This window comes from Doryrhamphus excisus, chromosome 1 (assembly GCF_030265055.1).
Source record: "Doryrhamphus excisus isolate RoL2022-K1 chromosome 1, RoL_Dexc_1.0, whole genome shotgun sequence".
NCBI lineage: Eukaryota > Metazoa > Chordata > Actinopteri > Syngnathiformes > Syngnathidae > Doryrhamphus > Doryrhamphus excisus.
The window spans coordinates 26,762,520-26,780,449 of NC_080466.1; the positions used below are offsets into that span (position 1 = coordinate 26,762,520).

Genomic DNA, 17,930 nt, shown 5'->3' on the forward strand with positions numbered 1-17,930 from the left:
ACTAGAGAGCTAGCGACCTAAATGGTAGCCTTCAAGTTATTTCCTTTAAACTTAAATAGCCAAAAACTTACCACTTCCACATGGATAGGGAGGATAACTATTAACAGTTATTTAACCTTTAACATGAACATTAATCAAACGTAATAATTTTTTCTGGGTACATGATACCATACAGCATCCATATCAAACTTGCGCGGGCCGCACTAACATTAAACTTTCATATCAAGCCGGGGGCCTCAAACTAGTGTCCTGCGGGCCACATTTGGCCCGCGGGCCGTGTGTTTGAGACCCCTGCTCTATACAATACATATGTGTTCATTCCACCACAGGAGATATGTTATGTTACACATATCGGCATCAGAAAAATTGAGAGTTTGACAATATCGACATATCGTTTTTTTGTCAAAAAAAAAAAAAAAAACAATATCAGAAATACTAATGACTTGTCACCCGTTTGCATTGTAAATGTTTGATCAAACGGGATTGCGATGACGCCATAGCCGTTTGTGTCATTGTTGCCGACTGTGGCCTTGGAACACACAAGTGGTACTCTTATGTAAATCCAGCTCTGCTTTTTCATCCATCTCCTTTTGTCATCATCAACGCTTTTGTCCGCTGGCACATAGCAATAAATGTGCTGTATAAAAACTTGACTGAAATCTGACACAGTACAAGTATACGATGCACAATTTCAAAAACGGTTTATTTAGTAGTCATTAAAAACGCTTCAGGCAGAATTTGCAATTTGAACTTTGTTTATCTTCTTTCAGCTGGGTGCTTGGAAGAGATTTAGTTAGCCTCGGAAGAAGGAGAGCTGTACATCACCCTCCAGGTAAGATTATCAGACATTTCTCATATTCTCTTGCACACCACATTGGGAAATACGACATAAATCTGAATGGCTTTTCCTAAAATATGCAGTTGGACTGCTAGAGTCAAACGTCCCTCTAGTTGTGCGGTTTGGAATCGGACAAAATAAATGTAATGAAATCAAGGACATTAAGGGGAAACGGACTCATATGAGGCTTGTTTTGCCTTTTCTCTGTTTTTTTTGTAAAATACTTTCCCACCTATTCCAAAAGATGGACTGCTGCCATGCATTATGACGTATGCATATTTTGCAAGAGCTCTGCATAACTCTCAAGAACACTGTTCGGATTGCTCGTCACTTTACTCGTCACTTTTACAGAGGTAAAAGCCAAATAGTGTAATCACCCCTCCATATACATACAACATACCATATACATACAGTAAACCTCGGATATATCGGACTCTGATATATCGGAAATTCGCTCACAACGGACAGATAAAAAAGAACCGATTTTTCTGTAATGCATTTCCAATAAAAATTAATTGCATATACGTATCAGATTTTTTATAACGGATTTCGCCCATTTCGGACAAAATCTCCAGTCCTGTTCCAATGCATTTCCATAAAATTTCCCTCGCATATATCGGATGGCCGCATTGTTATGCTAATCTGGTTAATGTCACTGGCTATTGTCTTTCTCCTGGCTCCAGATATATAAATATATCAAATATAAAAGTGAGTGACGTCAATAATACTAGCACAGCAGTGAATGAGATCTTAACCTCACTATTGGAAATAACGTAGGCCTGACGGGCGTAACAGGGCCTAGCTTAATTAACAATTTGTTATGCTCAGAGTCCAATAAAGTTAAATTCTCATTATCTTACGTCTCTTTTCATTGCCCAGTCCAGGTACATTGGAAACATAGTCAAGGAAGTGCCTTTTTATAACGGATAAAATCCGATTTACGCATATACCGGATATAAATACCGGATATAAACCCGATATATGCGTAAAACGGACATTTTCCGGTATACGCATATAACAGATTTTGCTTATATCGGACAAAACCAGTGGGAACTATTGAATCCGATATATCCGAGGTTTACTGTACTGTAATATGAGAAAAAACTATTCCAAACTAAGCTCTTATAGAGGAGTACAGTGTGGAACTGGTAAAAAAAAAACATTGGCAACATTTGCACATATAAACACACTTTACAACAAGAACTCCAATACTTGCACCAGGGGAAAGGGAAAGAGGAGTGGAAGTATTCCAGCGGCCATATTTCGGCACGTGCTGCGAACCCCGCCTGTGATGAAGCGGTGAAAGCGTGGGATGCGGGGATGGGGAGTTTGTGTAGCATATGCGTGTGCATGAAAAGTTTAAGAATAATAAAATCTTTTCTAAAAAAAACTGTGTACGGTTAAAGGGACGGTATGCAACTTCTTTTTTTTTAACCCAAAAAAATATAAGAACCTCACCAGAGCAGAGCAGATTGTACAAAAAGTCTATATTTTTCTAATTACGAATTCAACTACATAAAAAGCACATTCAGGCCACACGGTGGGCGAGTGGTTAGCGCACAGGCCACACAGCTGGGAGACCAGAGTTCAATTCCACTCTTTTTGCACGCTCTCCCTGTGCATGCGCAGGTTTTCTCCTGGTACTCCGGCTTCTTCCCACATTCCAAAAACATGCTAGGTTAATTAGCGACTCCAAATTGTCCATAGGTATGAATGTGAGTGTGAATGGTTGTTTGTCTATATGTGCCCTGTGATTGGCTGGCCACCAGTCCAGGGTGTACCCCGCCTCTGGCCCGAAGACAGATGGGATAGGCTCCAGCACCCCCCGCGGTCCTTGTGAGGAAAAGCGGTAGAAAATGAATGATTGAATGAATTCAACTACATAAAAAGCACATTCAGGCTTCATGGTGGTCGAGTGGTTAATGCACAGGCCACACAGCTAGGAGATTCCACTCTCTTTGCATGTTTCCCTGTGCATGGGTGGCTTTTTTCCGGGTACTCCGGTTTCCTCCCCCATTCCAAAAACATGCTAGGTTAATTGGCGACTCCCAAATTCCCAAAACCTTTATTTACCGTACACCAGTGGTGTCCGAACGGTTTGATTAGCGACGCTTAGATGCTAGAACCAGGCCGGTATCTACATCTTAGCTTTGTGTGAAAGGTCAAACCTTGGTTAGGGTCATTCATTCCATACAGAAGGACCGACTCTAACCAAAACGGATGCTAAACAAATCCATTTTCCCTATAACAAATGTAAGTCAATTTAATCTGTGGCGTTTGCATGTTCTCCCTGTGCATGCACAGGTTTTCTCCTGGTACTCCGGCTTCTTCCCACATTCCAAAAACATGCTAGGTTAATTAGCGACTCCAAATTGTCCATAGGTATGAATGTGAGTGTGAATGGTTGTTTGTCTATATGTGCCATGTGATTGGCTGGCCACCAGTCCAGGGTTTACCTCGCCTCTCCCCCGAAGACAGCTGGGATAGGCTCCAGCACCCCCGGGACCCTCGTGAGGATAAGCGGTAGAAAATGAATGAAATGAAAAAGCACATTGAAACGTTGGCACCCTCTCGGCAGCTGGAAGAACCGGCTGCTTACATTCCCTTTAATAAATGGATTATCATTATTTTTCAGATGGCAATAGCTTGAACCAAGAACAAATCAGGTGACATTTTCTTTCTAATTTGAAGAAATCAGAGGTGGACTGGCTTTCAGTCGTGTAGTGTCTAAGCCCCACCTCAACTCCCCCACCCATCAGCTCTGCACAAGCAGGGGAAAAACCAAACAGCAAAGTACGTTTATCTTTCCACACAATTACACTTTCACTTTGAAAATCTCTGAGCTGAAACTCTGTCACTTTGGCTTGTCTCCTACTTTGCCTTTTTCAAAGAGAATAATGTTTGATTTATTTTTCCCCCCCGCCTTCCTTATCATCTATCCATTTCCGCCCCTGCATTCAGACAAGCTGAGATGAAATGCTGTGTGGCGTTCAGATAGCTTAAAGAACATCAGTTACCATTTCCGTTTGACTGGAGATGTTTCAAATGTGTGCATTGGGTTTAGAATTTTTCCAGTTGTCGGGTCTATTCCCACTTTGAAAACATCTTAGTTACTTCTAGCGCTTACATCAAAGACGCATGAATAAAAAGGAAAGAGAACTTTTCATCATTTCTTCTTGTGATGTGGTCTTTAAGGCTGCAATTCATGATTATGTTCTTAGTCGATTAATCTGAAGCTTGCTGTCACGATTAATCGTAATGAAGCAAACACAGTTAAAAAAGGCACAAAAGGATTTATTCCAAAGTTTAAGCTGATTAGTTTTTGCCTAAAACATTTGACTTTTCTTTCATGGAAGGGTAATGAAATAAAAATAAAAAAATTCAGTTGTCGATTAATCGGATTATCAATTAATCATCGATGAACTGTCAGCTCTGCTAGTTCTCATCTCAAGGTTCTCATTACTGTCACTTGCTCTGCTGTAACTTGCCTGCAAGACGTCAAAGTTTGAGTCATCTCTTCTCAGTCATACACGACGGCCTGGCCCACCATGACGGAAGAAAAAGGTTTCTTTAGGTATTTGACTTTTAGTTCCTTGTTGTCTCACCACAATGTGGACGGGGGTCAGGTCCCGACTCTCATCTTGTTGTCGATGGGCTGCACTGGGACTCTTTGCAGACATGATTTCAACTAGCCGAAACTGACTCATCAGCGTGCGGATCATTGTGGTACAACAGGTGTGTTCAGCAGAACGAGAACGCAGCAGGAAGCCTCTGTGACGCACGCTTCATGGTTATATCACTGTTTGCTATTTCTTCTTCTGTCATTTTAATTGACGTCACTCTGCCTTGTTTGTTTTGTATGTCTTGTGTAGTCCATCTTATTCAGTGACGGACTAGCGACTAAAATAGTCATCTCTATTCTTATTGATACATTCATTCATTCATTTGTGCTGGAGCCTATCCCAGCTGTCTTCAGGCGAGAGGACACCCTGGACTGGTTGCCGGCCAATCACAGGGCACATATACTAGACAAACAACCATTCACACTCACATTCATACCTACGTATGGACAATTTGGAGTCGCCAATTAACCAATATGTTTTTGGAATGTGGGAGGAAACCGGAGTCCACGGAGAAATCCCACACATGCACGGGGAGAGCGTGCAAACTCCACACAGAGATAGCCGAGGGTGGGATTGAACTCTGGTCTCCTAGCTGTGAGATACATGATACAATGATGTGTAAAAACAACTGGCATATTACTTTGAATACCACAGAAGACTACAGTATATGCCTTATATGTATGTACATGTAGCTTTGTCTGGAAATACACTGAAGTAATCTAACCCTGGATTATGTATTATGTCATATTTAGTAAATGAATGGCTTTTCTATGCAGCTAACATAGTACTTCAGGACTGACTGAAACCAGTACACAAAAGGATACTGTTTACAGCCATTACTGGTATATTGCTATGCTACATGCACGAAAGCTTTCTGATTTGCAATTGCAGTTAACTACTCAGACTTTATGGGTCATCTTGTGTTTCCTCCGACTCTGTTTCCTGTCATGGTTTCCTGTCAAACAGTCTGTTCGTTGGCCTGTGTTGTCATCTTCAGGTGTTCATGAATCATTGCGCTTGTTGAATTGACGCTCATACTGGTATAGCCTTGGACGGAGGCCAATAAGTAGTGCGTGTAAGCAGTGATGTCACCGTAATAACAGAATGACACCACAGATGATATAATTTGTCTCGGCATAGCTTCGCCCATGCAGGTTTCCGACTACAGACAATGAACCTGATGTGGTTTTATTATTCAGATCATCTTTTATGTGATGCCATTTGATTCTGAAAATAGTTATGTGACAATTATTTGTGATATTTCACATGCCTGCTGATCAAATCTATATTTGAAGTCTTTTGGGTTTTATATTATCGCAACTTCAGACCTAAAAGGCTTATTTGTTAGCACACCAAAGGCACCCGCCACACACTTCGATGTTGTATTTGTGTGTAAATGGAAATCTCCCACACGCTCAAATGCACATTCCCAACACCTGGCAGAAAATGAGCAGTAGTTACCTTTGAGGTTGTAGATACTAGACTTCAAACACTGCTTCATGTAAAAAAACTGCTAAATCAGGCCTCTTTGAACAAATCTCCATCAGGTAATAGATGATATTATTCCCCAGTTTTTATATCTTCAGACAAACAAACTGTATACTGTCACTTGTTCTGTGAGATATGTACCGAATTTCTGCCACTAACATAGTCCAGGATCAGACTAAGTCAGTACATTTCCAGACAGTCACTGATCTCATTCATTCATTCATTCATTTTCTACCGCTTTTCCTCACGAGGGTCGCGGGGGGTGCTGGAGCCTATCCCAGCTGTCTTTGGGCGAGAGGCGGGGTACACCCTGGACTGGTGGCCAGCCAATCACAGGGCACATATAGACAAACAACCATTCACACTCACATTCATACCTATGGACAATTTGGAGTCGCCAATTAACCTAGCATGTTTTTGGAATGGGGGAAGAAACTGGAGTAAAACCCACACATGCACGGGGAGAACATGCAAACTCCACACAGAGATAGCCGAGGGTGGAATTGAACCCTGGTCTCCTAGCTGTGAGGTCTGCGCGCTAACCACACGACCGTCGTGCTGCCTCACTGATCTCATATTCAGTAAAATAATGATTTTCTGTGCTGAAAAATACAAGTCGTCTTATATCCAGGGTCTAGAGGTGTATTCATGCAAACCAACAGGTTATGCCAACAGACTTCTCAAAGGTTCTCAGAGATTTTCTTCCTGTCACACCTACCTTTGGCTTAGTGAGATGCACCTGCAATACGTAGATAGATAGATACATAGACTTCCTTTATTGTCATTGCACAATAACACAACAGTGAAATTGCCAACGAAATGTCGTTGCCTGGCTCCTGTATTATAATAATAATAATAACAATACCTTTGTAAGATCGGTGATGCAAAAGCAGCTTAGAAATATGTAGAAATAATAAATTTTGTCGTGCCTGTGAGTATTCTCATCAATCCAGGTCATTAGCTCAATTGCAATTGGACTCTTCAAATTGTCTTAGAAGACCTATCACCTCTCATCCAAGCAGGTTTCATCAGGTCATCCTCAATGACTAGGGGGACCATACTAGTCTGACCAGGTAGGACAGCCCATGTCTGAAGAGCAGGATTCAAAGTATTTATCCTCTCCAAGTAGAGGCATGCCCAGACAAGAATGGTTTGGCTTTTTTTGTGGCGCCAACTGACAGTGGTTAAGATAGAACAGAGTGGGGCGTCTCTTCGTTTTGCCACGTCCTGAAAATGACAACAGTATATTCGTATATTTGCCACTGAATGTAATATAATGTGTATTTCTAAAACTGCAATTTGATTGACTCTTGATTGTCCGTTGGTTTCACTCTGGTCTTCCTTCCTGTCACTCACTTTTCAGAGCCAAATGTGTCTCTAAGACACTCTCGTCACTTCGCTACCAGCGGGCATTATGTTGAACCCAATCTAAATTCGCCCCACTCCTACCTGTACCCTCCCATTCCCTGAACCCCAACTTCACAATGACCAGTCTCAAGCGTTCCCAGACAGAACGCTCCGTCGGGGGCTCGGTGCCAGCAACCGATGAGTTCTACACACGCCGTTTGCGTCTTCCCAATGGAGGCGCACCACCACCCCGCAGCGAGAGCGCTCATATTTCTTCTTCCTCCACCACCGGCACCAACCCCGGTGTCCCCAAGATGGGAGTTCGGGCTCGTGTGGCAGACTGGCCCCCTAGAAAAGATGGTGGAGGCGGAGGTGTTTGGCATATCACAGTGGAAACTGACTCACCCAGCTCCACCACCACCACCAGCTCTTCGGGAAGTGGTGGAAGTGGAGATCGAGAGAGACTTAGTGGAGGTGGTGGCAGTGGTGGCAGTGGTGGTAGTGGCGGCGGTGGCGGAGGGGTTGTCTCAGCTGTCACAGCCCACAGCAATTTGTCAGCCAAGCTGGGCCATCTCATCAGTCCCCAAGACTCATCCATGCTCCGCAATATCCAGAACACCCTGAAGAATAAGATGCAAATGAAAGGAAAGGACAACCGTTTTCTGTCGCCTGATGGCTACTTGGGTTCCCCTCGTAAAGGTATGAGACGCATCCGACAGCGTAGCAACAGTGATATAACAATTAGTGAACTGGACGGCGACGGTAATGAGGGCTGGTCTTTTTCTGGGTGGACTCCCATGCACCGCGAGTATGGAAGCACTTCATCCATAGACAAACATGGCGTGTCAGGGGAGAGTTTTTTTGACATGCTCAAAGGATACCAGTCCTCTGAGGCCCCCGATCAACGAAGCCCAGCCCCGGAAAGAATAACCGAGCTGCTGACTGTAGCCCCCGTGAAACAGACAGCCCTGGATTTGCCTGATGGTCCCATGGGACCAGCTAGAGGTAGTCCTGCCAGTCGACTTAAGGAAAGAGAGAAGCACTTGAAAAGGAGGTCGAAGTCAGAAACCGGCGGAGAGTCCATATTCCGTAAGTTGCGCAGCGTGAAAGTAGAAGGTGACACATCGAGAGCTGGGTCAGATGCTGAGGATGGAGGGAAAGGGGATGAGAGCGCACCCCCTCCCAAGCCTTGGATGTGCCAAAAGGGCTTTGCCCATTTTGATATCCATTCGTTACTCTTTGACCTCAATGAGGTCATCCAAAGCCGGCAGTCCGGAGCCAAACGTAAGAACACCACTACCGGTGCCTCGGCTGCCGCTGCTGCTTCAGCCACATCGTCCCTCTCCTCCAGTCAGAGTGTAGTGTATGGGTCACCCTGTGGCTCGCAGGAGGAGCTGAGTAAAGAAGGGATGGGAGGACACGGCGCCAACCCGGCCTTGGACCCAGGCGACGACAAGAGCAACGACCTTGTGCTCAGCTGCCCGTGTTTCAGGAACGAGATTGGTGGAGAGGGCGAGAGGAACATTGCTCCAGCTAAACAGGTGCGTTTGGTGTAAGGTTAGGATGATTGTTTTTGTCCCTATGGAAAACATGTTCATCAAAGTGATTGTAGCCTAGCTAAGCATGTTGGAAAAAAAGTATACCTTTACCGGTACCATTACCCCGGGCTCACACTGAATCCGTTGCGGCGCCGGTCCTGATGCATAGTGCCACTCACACTGACTCCGGGAGACGCAGCGACGAGCTCCGCTACGGCTGCGGAAACCCACAGCTTGACCAGAGAGTGATTCTTTCTGTTGTGCCGTACGGCCGCTGGAGACGGCGCTGCACCGCACTAAGCTAGTGTCAGCCTGCAACAGGCATTCCGATTTTGTGGAATGCTTCCGGCGACCGCGACGGATTCAACGTGAGCCTGGTGTTACCCAAATACTTCAGGTTGCTCTGTGACTCAACAAAAGCACAGGAAATGCCCCTCTGCTGGTGACCAGTATGGTATGTTTTGGTTTTCTTTGTCTTGCCACTTTTAGCAAGGTAGCATTGGCAGTGGTGGGAACTCAAGCAATTCTACTAGTAGTCCAGAAGAAGGACCGTTGGAGGCTACGCTCACTACTCATTTTACAAACGCTGGTGTGGCAGTCCTGGAGGCCCCGAAGGACGGCCCGAGTCAACACGCTGACCGGTCCAAACGGTATATTGTGGAACACGTTGACCTCGGAGCCTATTACTATAGAAAGCACTTTTACCTCCGAGGTAAGCAAAATGTGATTGCGTTCAATTGTAGATCAGTTTGCTGGCCTTTGTTTTCACATGGTTCCAATTAATTTCTGTTCCCTAGAACACTGGAACTACCTGGGGTTGGATGAGAACTTGGGACCCGTGGCAGTGAGTCTCAGGAGGGAGAAGGTGGAGGAACACAAGGAACACGGCCAGCAGTACAACTACAGGGTCATTTTTCGAACGAGTGAGGTAAATTGAGGGATGTGTGATACTTTTGTTTTTATTTCAAATCAAATCAAAATCAAATCAACTTTATTTGTATGGCACTTTTCCTGCAAAGACATGCAACACAAAGTGCTTTACAGAATTAAAACAATTACCACAATTAAAAGGAAAAAACAAAGAAACAAAAGAAAGCCCCTCCTTCCCACCCTCCAGACTAGACACACACACACACACACAATATCACACAGAGTAGGGAGACATGGCATGGCACTGAGTATCAAGGAAACGCCACCTTTGGGGCCGTCCACATTGGGGACCAGCACCCGGGCCCCCCCCCCGACTCCGACAGACGGGCGGACCCCCACATTAAAGGGAGGAACCCCCAGCCGGCCGGGTCGAAGGGACCCAAGGATGGCACCCCTCAGCAGACCCGACACAGCCCCCAGTGTGGAGGACCCCCCTGAGGAAACACTGGAGTTAAAAGCTGAAGACTAAGAGCATAAAATAGGACTAAAAAGATAAAAACATTACACTGGAGTTAAAAGCTGAAGACTAAGAGCATAAAATAGGACTAAAAAGATAAAAACACAACACTGGAGTTAAAAGCTGAAGACTAAGAGCATAAAATAGGACTAAAAAGATAAAAACATAACACTGGAGTTAAAAGCTGAAGACTAAGAGCATAAAATAGGACTAAAAAGATAAAAACATAACACTGGAGTTAAAAGCTGAAGACTAAGAGCAAAAAAAATAGGACTAAAAAGATAAAAACAAAACACTGGAGTTAAAAGCTGAAGACTAAGAGCATAAAATAGGACTAAAAAGATAAAAACATTACACTGGAGTTAAAAGCTGAAGACTAAGAGCATAAAATAGGACTAAAAAGATAAAAACACAACACTGGAGTTAAAAGCTGAAGACTAAGAGCATAAAATAGGACTAAAAAGATAAAAACATAACACTGGAGTTAAAATCTGAAGACTAAGAGCATAAAATAGGACTAAAAAGATAAAAACATAACACTGGAGTTAAAATCTGAAGACTAAGAGCATAAAATAGGACTAAAAAGATAAAAACACAACACTGGAGTTAAAAGCTGAAGACTAAGAGCATAAAATAGGACTAAAAAGATAAAAACATAACACTGGAGTTAAAAGCTGAAGACTAAGAGCATAAAATAGGACTAAAAAGATAAAAACATAACACTGGAGTTAAAAGCTGAAGACTAAGAGCAAAAAAAATAGGACTAAAAAGATAAAAACAAAACACTGGAGTTAAAAGCTGAAGACTAAGAGCATAAAATAGGACTAAAAAGATAAAAACATTACACTGGAGTTAAAAGCTGAAGACTAAGAGCATAAAATAGGACTAAAAAGATAAAAACAAAACACTGGAGTTAAAAGCTGAAGACTAAGAGCAAAAAAAATAGGACTAAAAAGATAAAAACACAACACTGGAGTTAAAAGCTGAAGACTAAGAGCATAAAATAGGACTAAAAAGATAAAAACATAACACTGGAGTTAAAAGCTGAAGACTAAGAGCAAAAAAAAAATAGGACTAAAAAGATAAAAACTTTGATTGCATGAGACTAGCTTCATTTTGTTGTTTGTTGTCGTTTCTCTACATTTTTTTATGAACATACAACCTCTTTATTTGGTCTAACAATAGTCATTACATGATGTTTTTGAGCTTTCAAACCTTAAGTTGTCAGCCTCCAGCCTCCACTGTGTCTATTAGCTGACACTACTTCATAGTTTTAGCATTATATTATGTATTTGGCATTCTATAGTAGCTGCCAGTGAGAGATAATGACACACAGGAGCCATAGAGCTTGTCCCCGGTCCCCGGGACAAACACCCACCCACCGTCTTTCTCAGCCGTCATCTGCGAACGACTGAGCCGTGCCATTTCACAGCTGAACAAGACAAAAATAGTGCCAAAGGTATTTTTGTGGAAAAGGAAAAAGCCTTGCTTTCATTTTGAAGCACGCTCTGAGTAATAGCCCTACGAATCTCTAGGGATGACGTACAGTCCACGTGCTATGTGTTCTTCCATTTTCTTCTCTCCCCTTGCCTTCCTCTTGTCGCTCTAATTGCTATTTTCAGTGCTGGGAACTGGGTAGGTATAGATGTAGTCCTGTGTGTGTGTGTGGGAGTGAGTGGGATGCATTAATGTTGAAGAGCCAGGACCCCGTGTCCACTGAGGTGAGGCATTGTCCTCCCTTCACTTTAGAGTGCTTCTCCACTTTAAACTTAGCCAGTATTCTATGCAGTATGCTTTTTTTTTTTAATCATTGCACCTCAACGTTTTCCGTGGGCCAGTTTGGCCAAGTCCAAGGAATGGTACCGGCCTCTTAGTCCAAAGAAGAGTCGCAAAACAAAGGTGGGATTTTGGTCTTCACATGGTTCTTTGACACTTTAACAAACTAACTTCTGGTCGAGCGGAATTTTAAACTGAACCAAAAGTGACAAATGTGAACAGGAGACTCTCCCATATTTTATTCAGATAATATATATATTTTTATAGTGTGAAATTCTATTTACTAAGATTCTTTTTGTGTGGTTGTGTCCAGCTAAACACCCTGCGTGGCTCCATCATGGAAGACGCAGTGCCGTCGACATCGAAACATGGTTTAGCACGAGGCCTGCCCCTCAAAGAGGTGCTGGAGTACCTGGTTCCTGAGCTGAATGTCCACTGCCTGCGTCTGGCACTTAACACCCCCAAGGTCACTGAGCAGTTGATGAAGTTGGACGAGCAGGGGGTAAGAAGAAAGAAAAGTGCTTTGAAATTCACCTGATGCTGCAGCGCATTTCAAATGATTCCCTTTGGCGCCTTGCTAAACTGTCTTAAGCACAAAGTAATATATCACATATGGAGAACCTGACTCAGTATTACCTTCAAAGAGTCTTTGATGGTGTCAAGACGTCTCGGAAATGGCACTGTAATCACAAAATGCACAGTCTGAAAATATTATATCTTTTATTTTTCCGGCCAAAGCTGAGTTTCCAGCGAAAAGTGGGGGTGATGTACTGCATGGCAGGCCAAAGCAGCGAGGAAGAAATGTACAACAATGAATCAGCCGGTCCCGCGCTGGAGGAGTTCCTTCATCTTCTGGGAGAGAGGGTTCGACTCAAAGGCTTTTCCAAATACCGGGCCCAGCTGGACACCAAGAGTACGTACTAGCAATGCCTGCCAAAATAAGATACGTCTTCTTCTCTGGAGGAGGCGCAGTGTATATTTAAGTGTTATTCATTCATTCATTTTCTACCGCTTTTTCCTCACGAGGGTCGCGGGGGGTGCTGGAGCCTATCCCAGCTGTCTTCGGGCGAGAGGCGGGGTACACCCTGGACTGGTCGTCAGCCAATTACAGGGCACATATAGACAAACAACCATTCACACATTGGAGTCGCCAATTAACCTAGCATGTTTTTTTGGAATGTGGGAGGAAACCGGAGTACCCGGAGAAAACCCACGCAGAACATGCAAACTCCACACAGAGATGGAATTGAACCCTGGTCTCCTAGCTGTGAGGTCTGCGCGCTAACCACTAGACCGCCGTGCCGCCCTATTTAAGTGTTATATTACAGGTATATATTTGTCATGAAAACAAAAAGTAATCAATGATTTTATGTTCATCATCATCCATAGTCCGACCAGCCCAAACATCTAAACAGTTTAATAATTAGGGTTCTAAATGCCAGCAATGCGTAACTGTCAAACAGTGGAAGTGTAGGAGTACATCCAAACTCTCTTAGCCCCTCTTCTTGGAGAGCATTTGGCTTCTAAAAATAAGTACGTCATCAATAATTGGTGTTGTTCGCGTCTGGTACGTGACTGTACCTGGATGAATAAGTGATCCTCTTATAGTGGGTGCAGAGAGCACCACTCAGACACAATCGCAGCGAAAACTGTTCTGTTCTAATTCCTCTCTCTGTTCTTCAGTTTGATGTAAATTAAAGACAATACTAATCAACCCCTATTGAAATGATTAGGACTGATTGGGTCCATGAATAGAACACTATGGAGGTGTTTATTAGCACTTTACTGTATTGCCAGAGTCTATTAGTAGCTAATGGCAGAGTCAGTGATAACATAACAGTTCATCATCATTGCTTGTGTTATTATAAAAGTAAACTGTTTAAAAGGAAACCCAATCCTACTGAGTTTAAAAGTTTTTTTTAATGGGCATCTTTGGGTAATAGCTTGCACTTGTGTCTAATTTACTGTTGGGATTGCTGTTCTGAGGAGAAGGATAGGCAATTTCACAGTCAATTGTTTCTTTCAGCTGACTCAACGGGCACTCACTCCCTGTACACCACTCATAAGGATTATGAGATCATGTTCCACGTTTCAACCATGCTTCCTTACACTCCTAATAATAAACAACAAGTAAGTGTGGATTTGTTTTTTTTTTTTAGATCCAAATCATCAAAACGATCATCGTTACAGTGTGGCTGACTCTGCTTCTTGAATTTTTCTAGCTGCTGCGGAAGCGTCACATCGGGAATGACATCGTGACCATTGTATTCCAGGAACCAGGGGCGCTTCCCTTCACCCCCAAGAACATCCGTTCACACTTCCAACATGTCTTTGTGATTGTGCGGGCGCACAGTCCCGGTTCTGACAATACCTCTTATAGGTGAGCTACACTAAATGCACATCTACATGATATAAAACACTTGACTACACCGGTTAAAGACGGCATGACAGAGCTGTGCTCGTGATTCGTCTCAATTTCCACATTTCCATCCATACGTTAAGCCAAGTGTAGAAGTTTGAAAGCAGAGTTGTCCCAATACAACGTTTCCACTTTAAAATACCAATATTGCAGCCTTGAAGAGGCGGAGTACACCCTGGACTGGTGGCCAGCCAATCACAGGGCACATATAGACAAACAACCATTCACACTCACATTCATACCTATGGACAATTTGGAGTGGCCAATTAACCTAGCATGTTTTTGGAATGTGGGAGGAAACCGGAGTACCCGGAGAAAACCCACGCATGCACGGGGAGAACATGCAAACTCCACACAGAGATGGCCGAGGAATTGAACTCGGCTGTGAGGCCTACGTGCTAACCACTCGGTAACCGTACAGCCAAGAATATATGCATTCATTCATTCATTTTCTATCGCTTTTTCCTCATGAGGGTCGCAGGGGTGCTGGAGCCTATCCCAGCTGTCTTCGGTCAAGAGGCGGGGTACACCCTGGACTGGTGGCCAGCCAATCACAGGGCACATGTAGACAAACAACCATTCACACTCACATTCATACCTATGGACAATTTGGAGTCGCTAATTAACCTAGCATGTTTTTGGAATGTGGGAGGAAACCGGAGTACCCGGAGAAAACCCACGCATGCACGGGGAGAACATGCAAACTCCACACAGAGATGGCCGAGGAATTGAACTCGGCTGTGAGGCCTACGTGCTAACCACTCAGTAACCGTACAGCCAAGAATATATGCATATTTAAGCAAATTGTAATATAGTATATTCATGGCCTAAATTAAGTATTTTTAAGTATAGTACAGAAATACAAATATAAGGCATTGAAAAGATGTGATATGAAGTGTCATACAGTATCTGTGACTTGTGTGCGCCTCTAAGAAGCAGGTCCTGTGTGATGTCAGGCTAGAGTTGACTGATAGCTGAGTGCTAGCAGCATTTTACTCTTTTTTTTATCTGTTTGTGTATCTTTAGAACACTTGTGTGAAGACTTGTTCATGCTTCACATAAGGATTGTGGATGATGTACAAATACCCCACTAAAAGTGCAGTTTTCCTTTTAACATGTTCGCACAGGTAGTTGTTGTTGGCTCTACTGTAAGTAATCTCGACCCAATATCCAATATCAGTATCGGACCTGGACACTCCGATATGGAAGTCCACTTGAGACACATCCTTATGATTCAAACGACTCTCCATCTCTGCTGAAATAGTATTCTCACCCACTCTTTGTCTTCGAAAATGTGCTTCATGTTTTATTTCATCACAGCATGAGGTTTCTCCACCCCTCCTGATTTATTCCCACATTGTTCCAAATGTGGAACATAAAATACAATTGATCGTCCAGGAGTCATTTTAAGACATAATGGACATCCTGCCATCAAAATGATTTGAAAAGCATCACATTTTTGTAGTTTCCCCTTTTCTGTGTCTTCTTATCTCTATTTCTGTCATTGTCTCTTATCTTTCTCTTGGTTATTCTTCCTTTGCCTATCTCTTAATGGGTGTTTTAATTGCTGTCTGGGCACATTGTGTGAGGTCTTAATTGTACCCCATGGTGCTACATCGTTACTTAGCAACAACACATGCACTCACATGAATGAGGAGGCTTGCAGTCGAGTGAATGTTGAGCGAATCCTGTATTATACATGCCTTCTGTGATTCACCAGTGTGAATACAGTGTCCTTAAATGAAAATTCATTTAACATCATCTTTTTGATGATGAAAGAGCCCTTGTAAATATAAGACACACTTTTCCCACATGTAAGCCTCCAACCACAACGGGTATTGACATGTTCTCCCTTTTGCCCTGGCTCAGTAGGCAGCAGATTGCGGGTATTGGAAGTGTGCATCTGCCCACACGGTATAAATTTATAAGACTGAAAATCACCAGAACCACAGGAGAGTGGCCTCTCTGATCTGGTTTTTGGCAAGCCTCGTGGCTCGGTGACCATGCAGTCGCCTCACCAGCTTAGCAATTTGTGCCACGCTGCATTCTTGTTATTCTCTCTGACTGCCATCTTTCAAGCTAATGGTCATTCTCACAATGGCGTCTCCGTATTCCTGCCACAGAACTCCTTCCTTGCCCGTCACTTTGCCTTGCGTGAGTCACAGGTCTTCGGCGTGACTGACTCACAGGTGTTTGAGTACAAGTGCTTTTAGAGCTGCGGTTGAGTGTATTGAGTGATAGTTGTAATGATGAAGAGGGATAAGCATAAAAGGTCACATTTTCCATGTTGTATCTGTACAAACTACTTTGGCTTCTGCTCTTCAAAATATCCTGCCATGTGTCGTGTTTCTACAAAACACGTGTCAATTAAAAACATTTGAATACAGCACAACATATTCAACTCATTTGCTACCAAATGAGCAAATGACCGCTCACTTCCAAAGACATATTTATATGTCGTGTATATCATTTTTGCACAATAGACACAAAGAGGTGATGATGCAACTCCACAATAAAAGAGAGCATGTTGGTGCAATTTTAAGTAGAAAAAAACAGGAGTGCATTTTATACGAGATCGGCCTGCATCTCATTCATTTTCTACCGCTCATCCTCACAAGGGTCGCTGGGGGGGGGGGGGGGGGTGCTGAAGCCTATCCCAGCTGTCTGCAGGCCTGGACTGGTGGCCAGCCAATCACAGGGCACATATAGACAAACCACTACCACTCTCCACTACCTATGGACAATTTGGAGTCGCCAATTAACCTAGCATGTTTTTGGAATGTGGGAGGAAACCGGAGCACCCAGAGAAAACGCACACATGCGTGGGGAGAACATGCAAACTCCAAACAGAGATGGCTGTGGAATTGAACTCGGGTCTCCTAGCTGTGAGGCCTACGTGCTAACCACTCGGTAACCGTATAGCCAAGAATATATGCATTAATTCATTCATTTTCTACCGCTTTTTCCTCACGAGGGTCGCGGGGGGTGCTGGAGTCTATCCCAGCTGTCTTCGGTCAAGAGGCGGGGTACACCCTGGACTGGTGGCCAGCCAATCACAGGGCACATATAGACAAACAACCATTCACACTCACATTCATACCTATGGACAATTTGGAGTCGCCAATTAACCTAGCATGTTTTTGGAATGTGGGAGGAAACCGGAGTACCCGGAGAAAACCCACGCATGCACGGGCAGAACATGCAAACTCCACACAGAGATGGCCGAGGGTGGAATTTAATTCAGGTCTCCTCGCTGTGAGGTCTGCGCGCTAACCACTCGACCGCCATGCAGGGCCTGCATCTCTCCCAATGAAATACTCGGCAGCAACCAGGAAGTGAAAGGGCATCTTGCATGTTGCGTGAAGGAGGTCACCGATACGTATATTAATTGAGGTTTTGGACCTTTTTAGATTAATTAAAAAACTATAAGGCTATGCTATAAGATATATAAAATATCATTTGGCAGTCTAGATCTTAGATGTAGAGTGTTATTATTATGATATTATCACTAAGT

The 17,930-nt window shown here is 43.5% G+C and overlaps 1 protein-coding gene across 1 annotated transcript in view; it reads left to right on the top strand.

Annotated features, from left to right (window-relative positions):
- The window catches only part of sipa1l1 (signal-induced proliferation-associated 1 like 1), a 64,077-nt gene that overhangs the window by 23,067 nt on the left and 23,080 nt on the right, over positions 1 to 17,930 (top strand). The window contains exons 2-9 of the mRNA XM_058065489.1: positions 771 to 832; positions 7,313 to 8,837; positions 9,324 to 9,546; positions 9,632 to 9,762; positions 12,311 to 12,499; positions 12,736 to 12,910; positions 14,024 to 14,127; positions 14,220 to 14,377. Of these exons, the coding sequence (XP_057921472.1) occupies positions 7,434 to 8,837; positions 9,324 to 9,546; positions 9,632 to 9,762; positions 12,311 to 12,499; positions 12,736 to 12,910; positions 14,024 to 14,127; positions 14,220 to 14,377 (2,384 nt within the window). The 5' untranslated portion in view covers positions 771 to 832; positions 7,313 to 7,433. The remainder of the gene's footprint in view (positions 1 to 770; positions 833 to 7,312; positions 8,838 to 9,323; positions 9,547 to 9,631; positions 9,763 to 12,310; positions 12,500 to 12,735; positions 12,911 to 14,023; positions 14,128 to 14,219; positions 14,378 to 17,930) is intronic.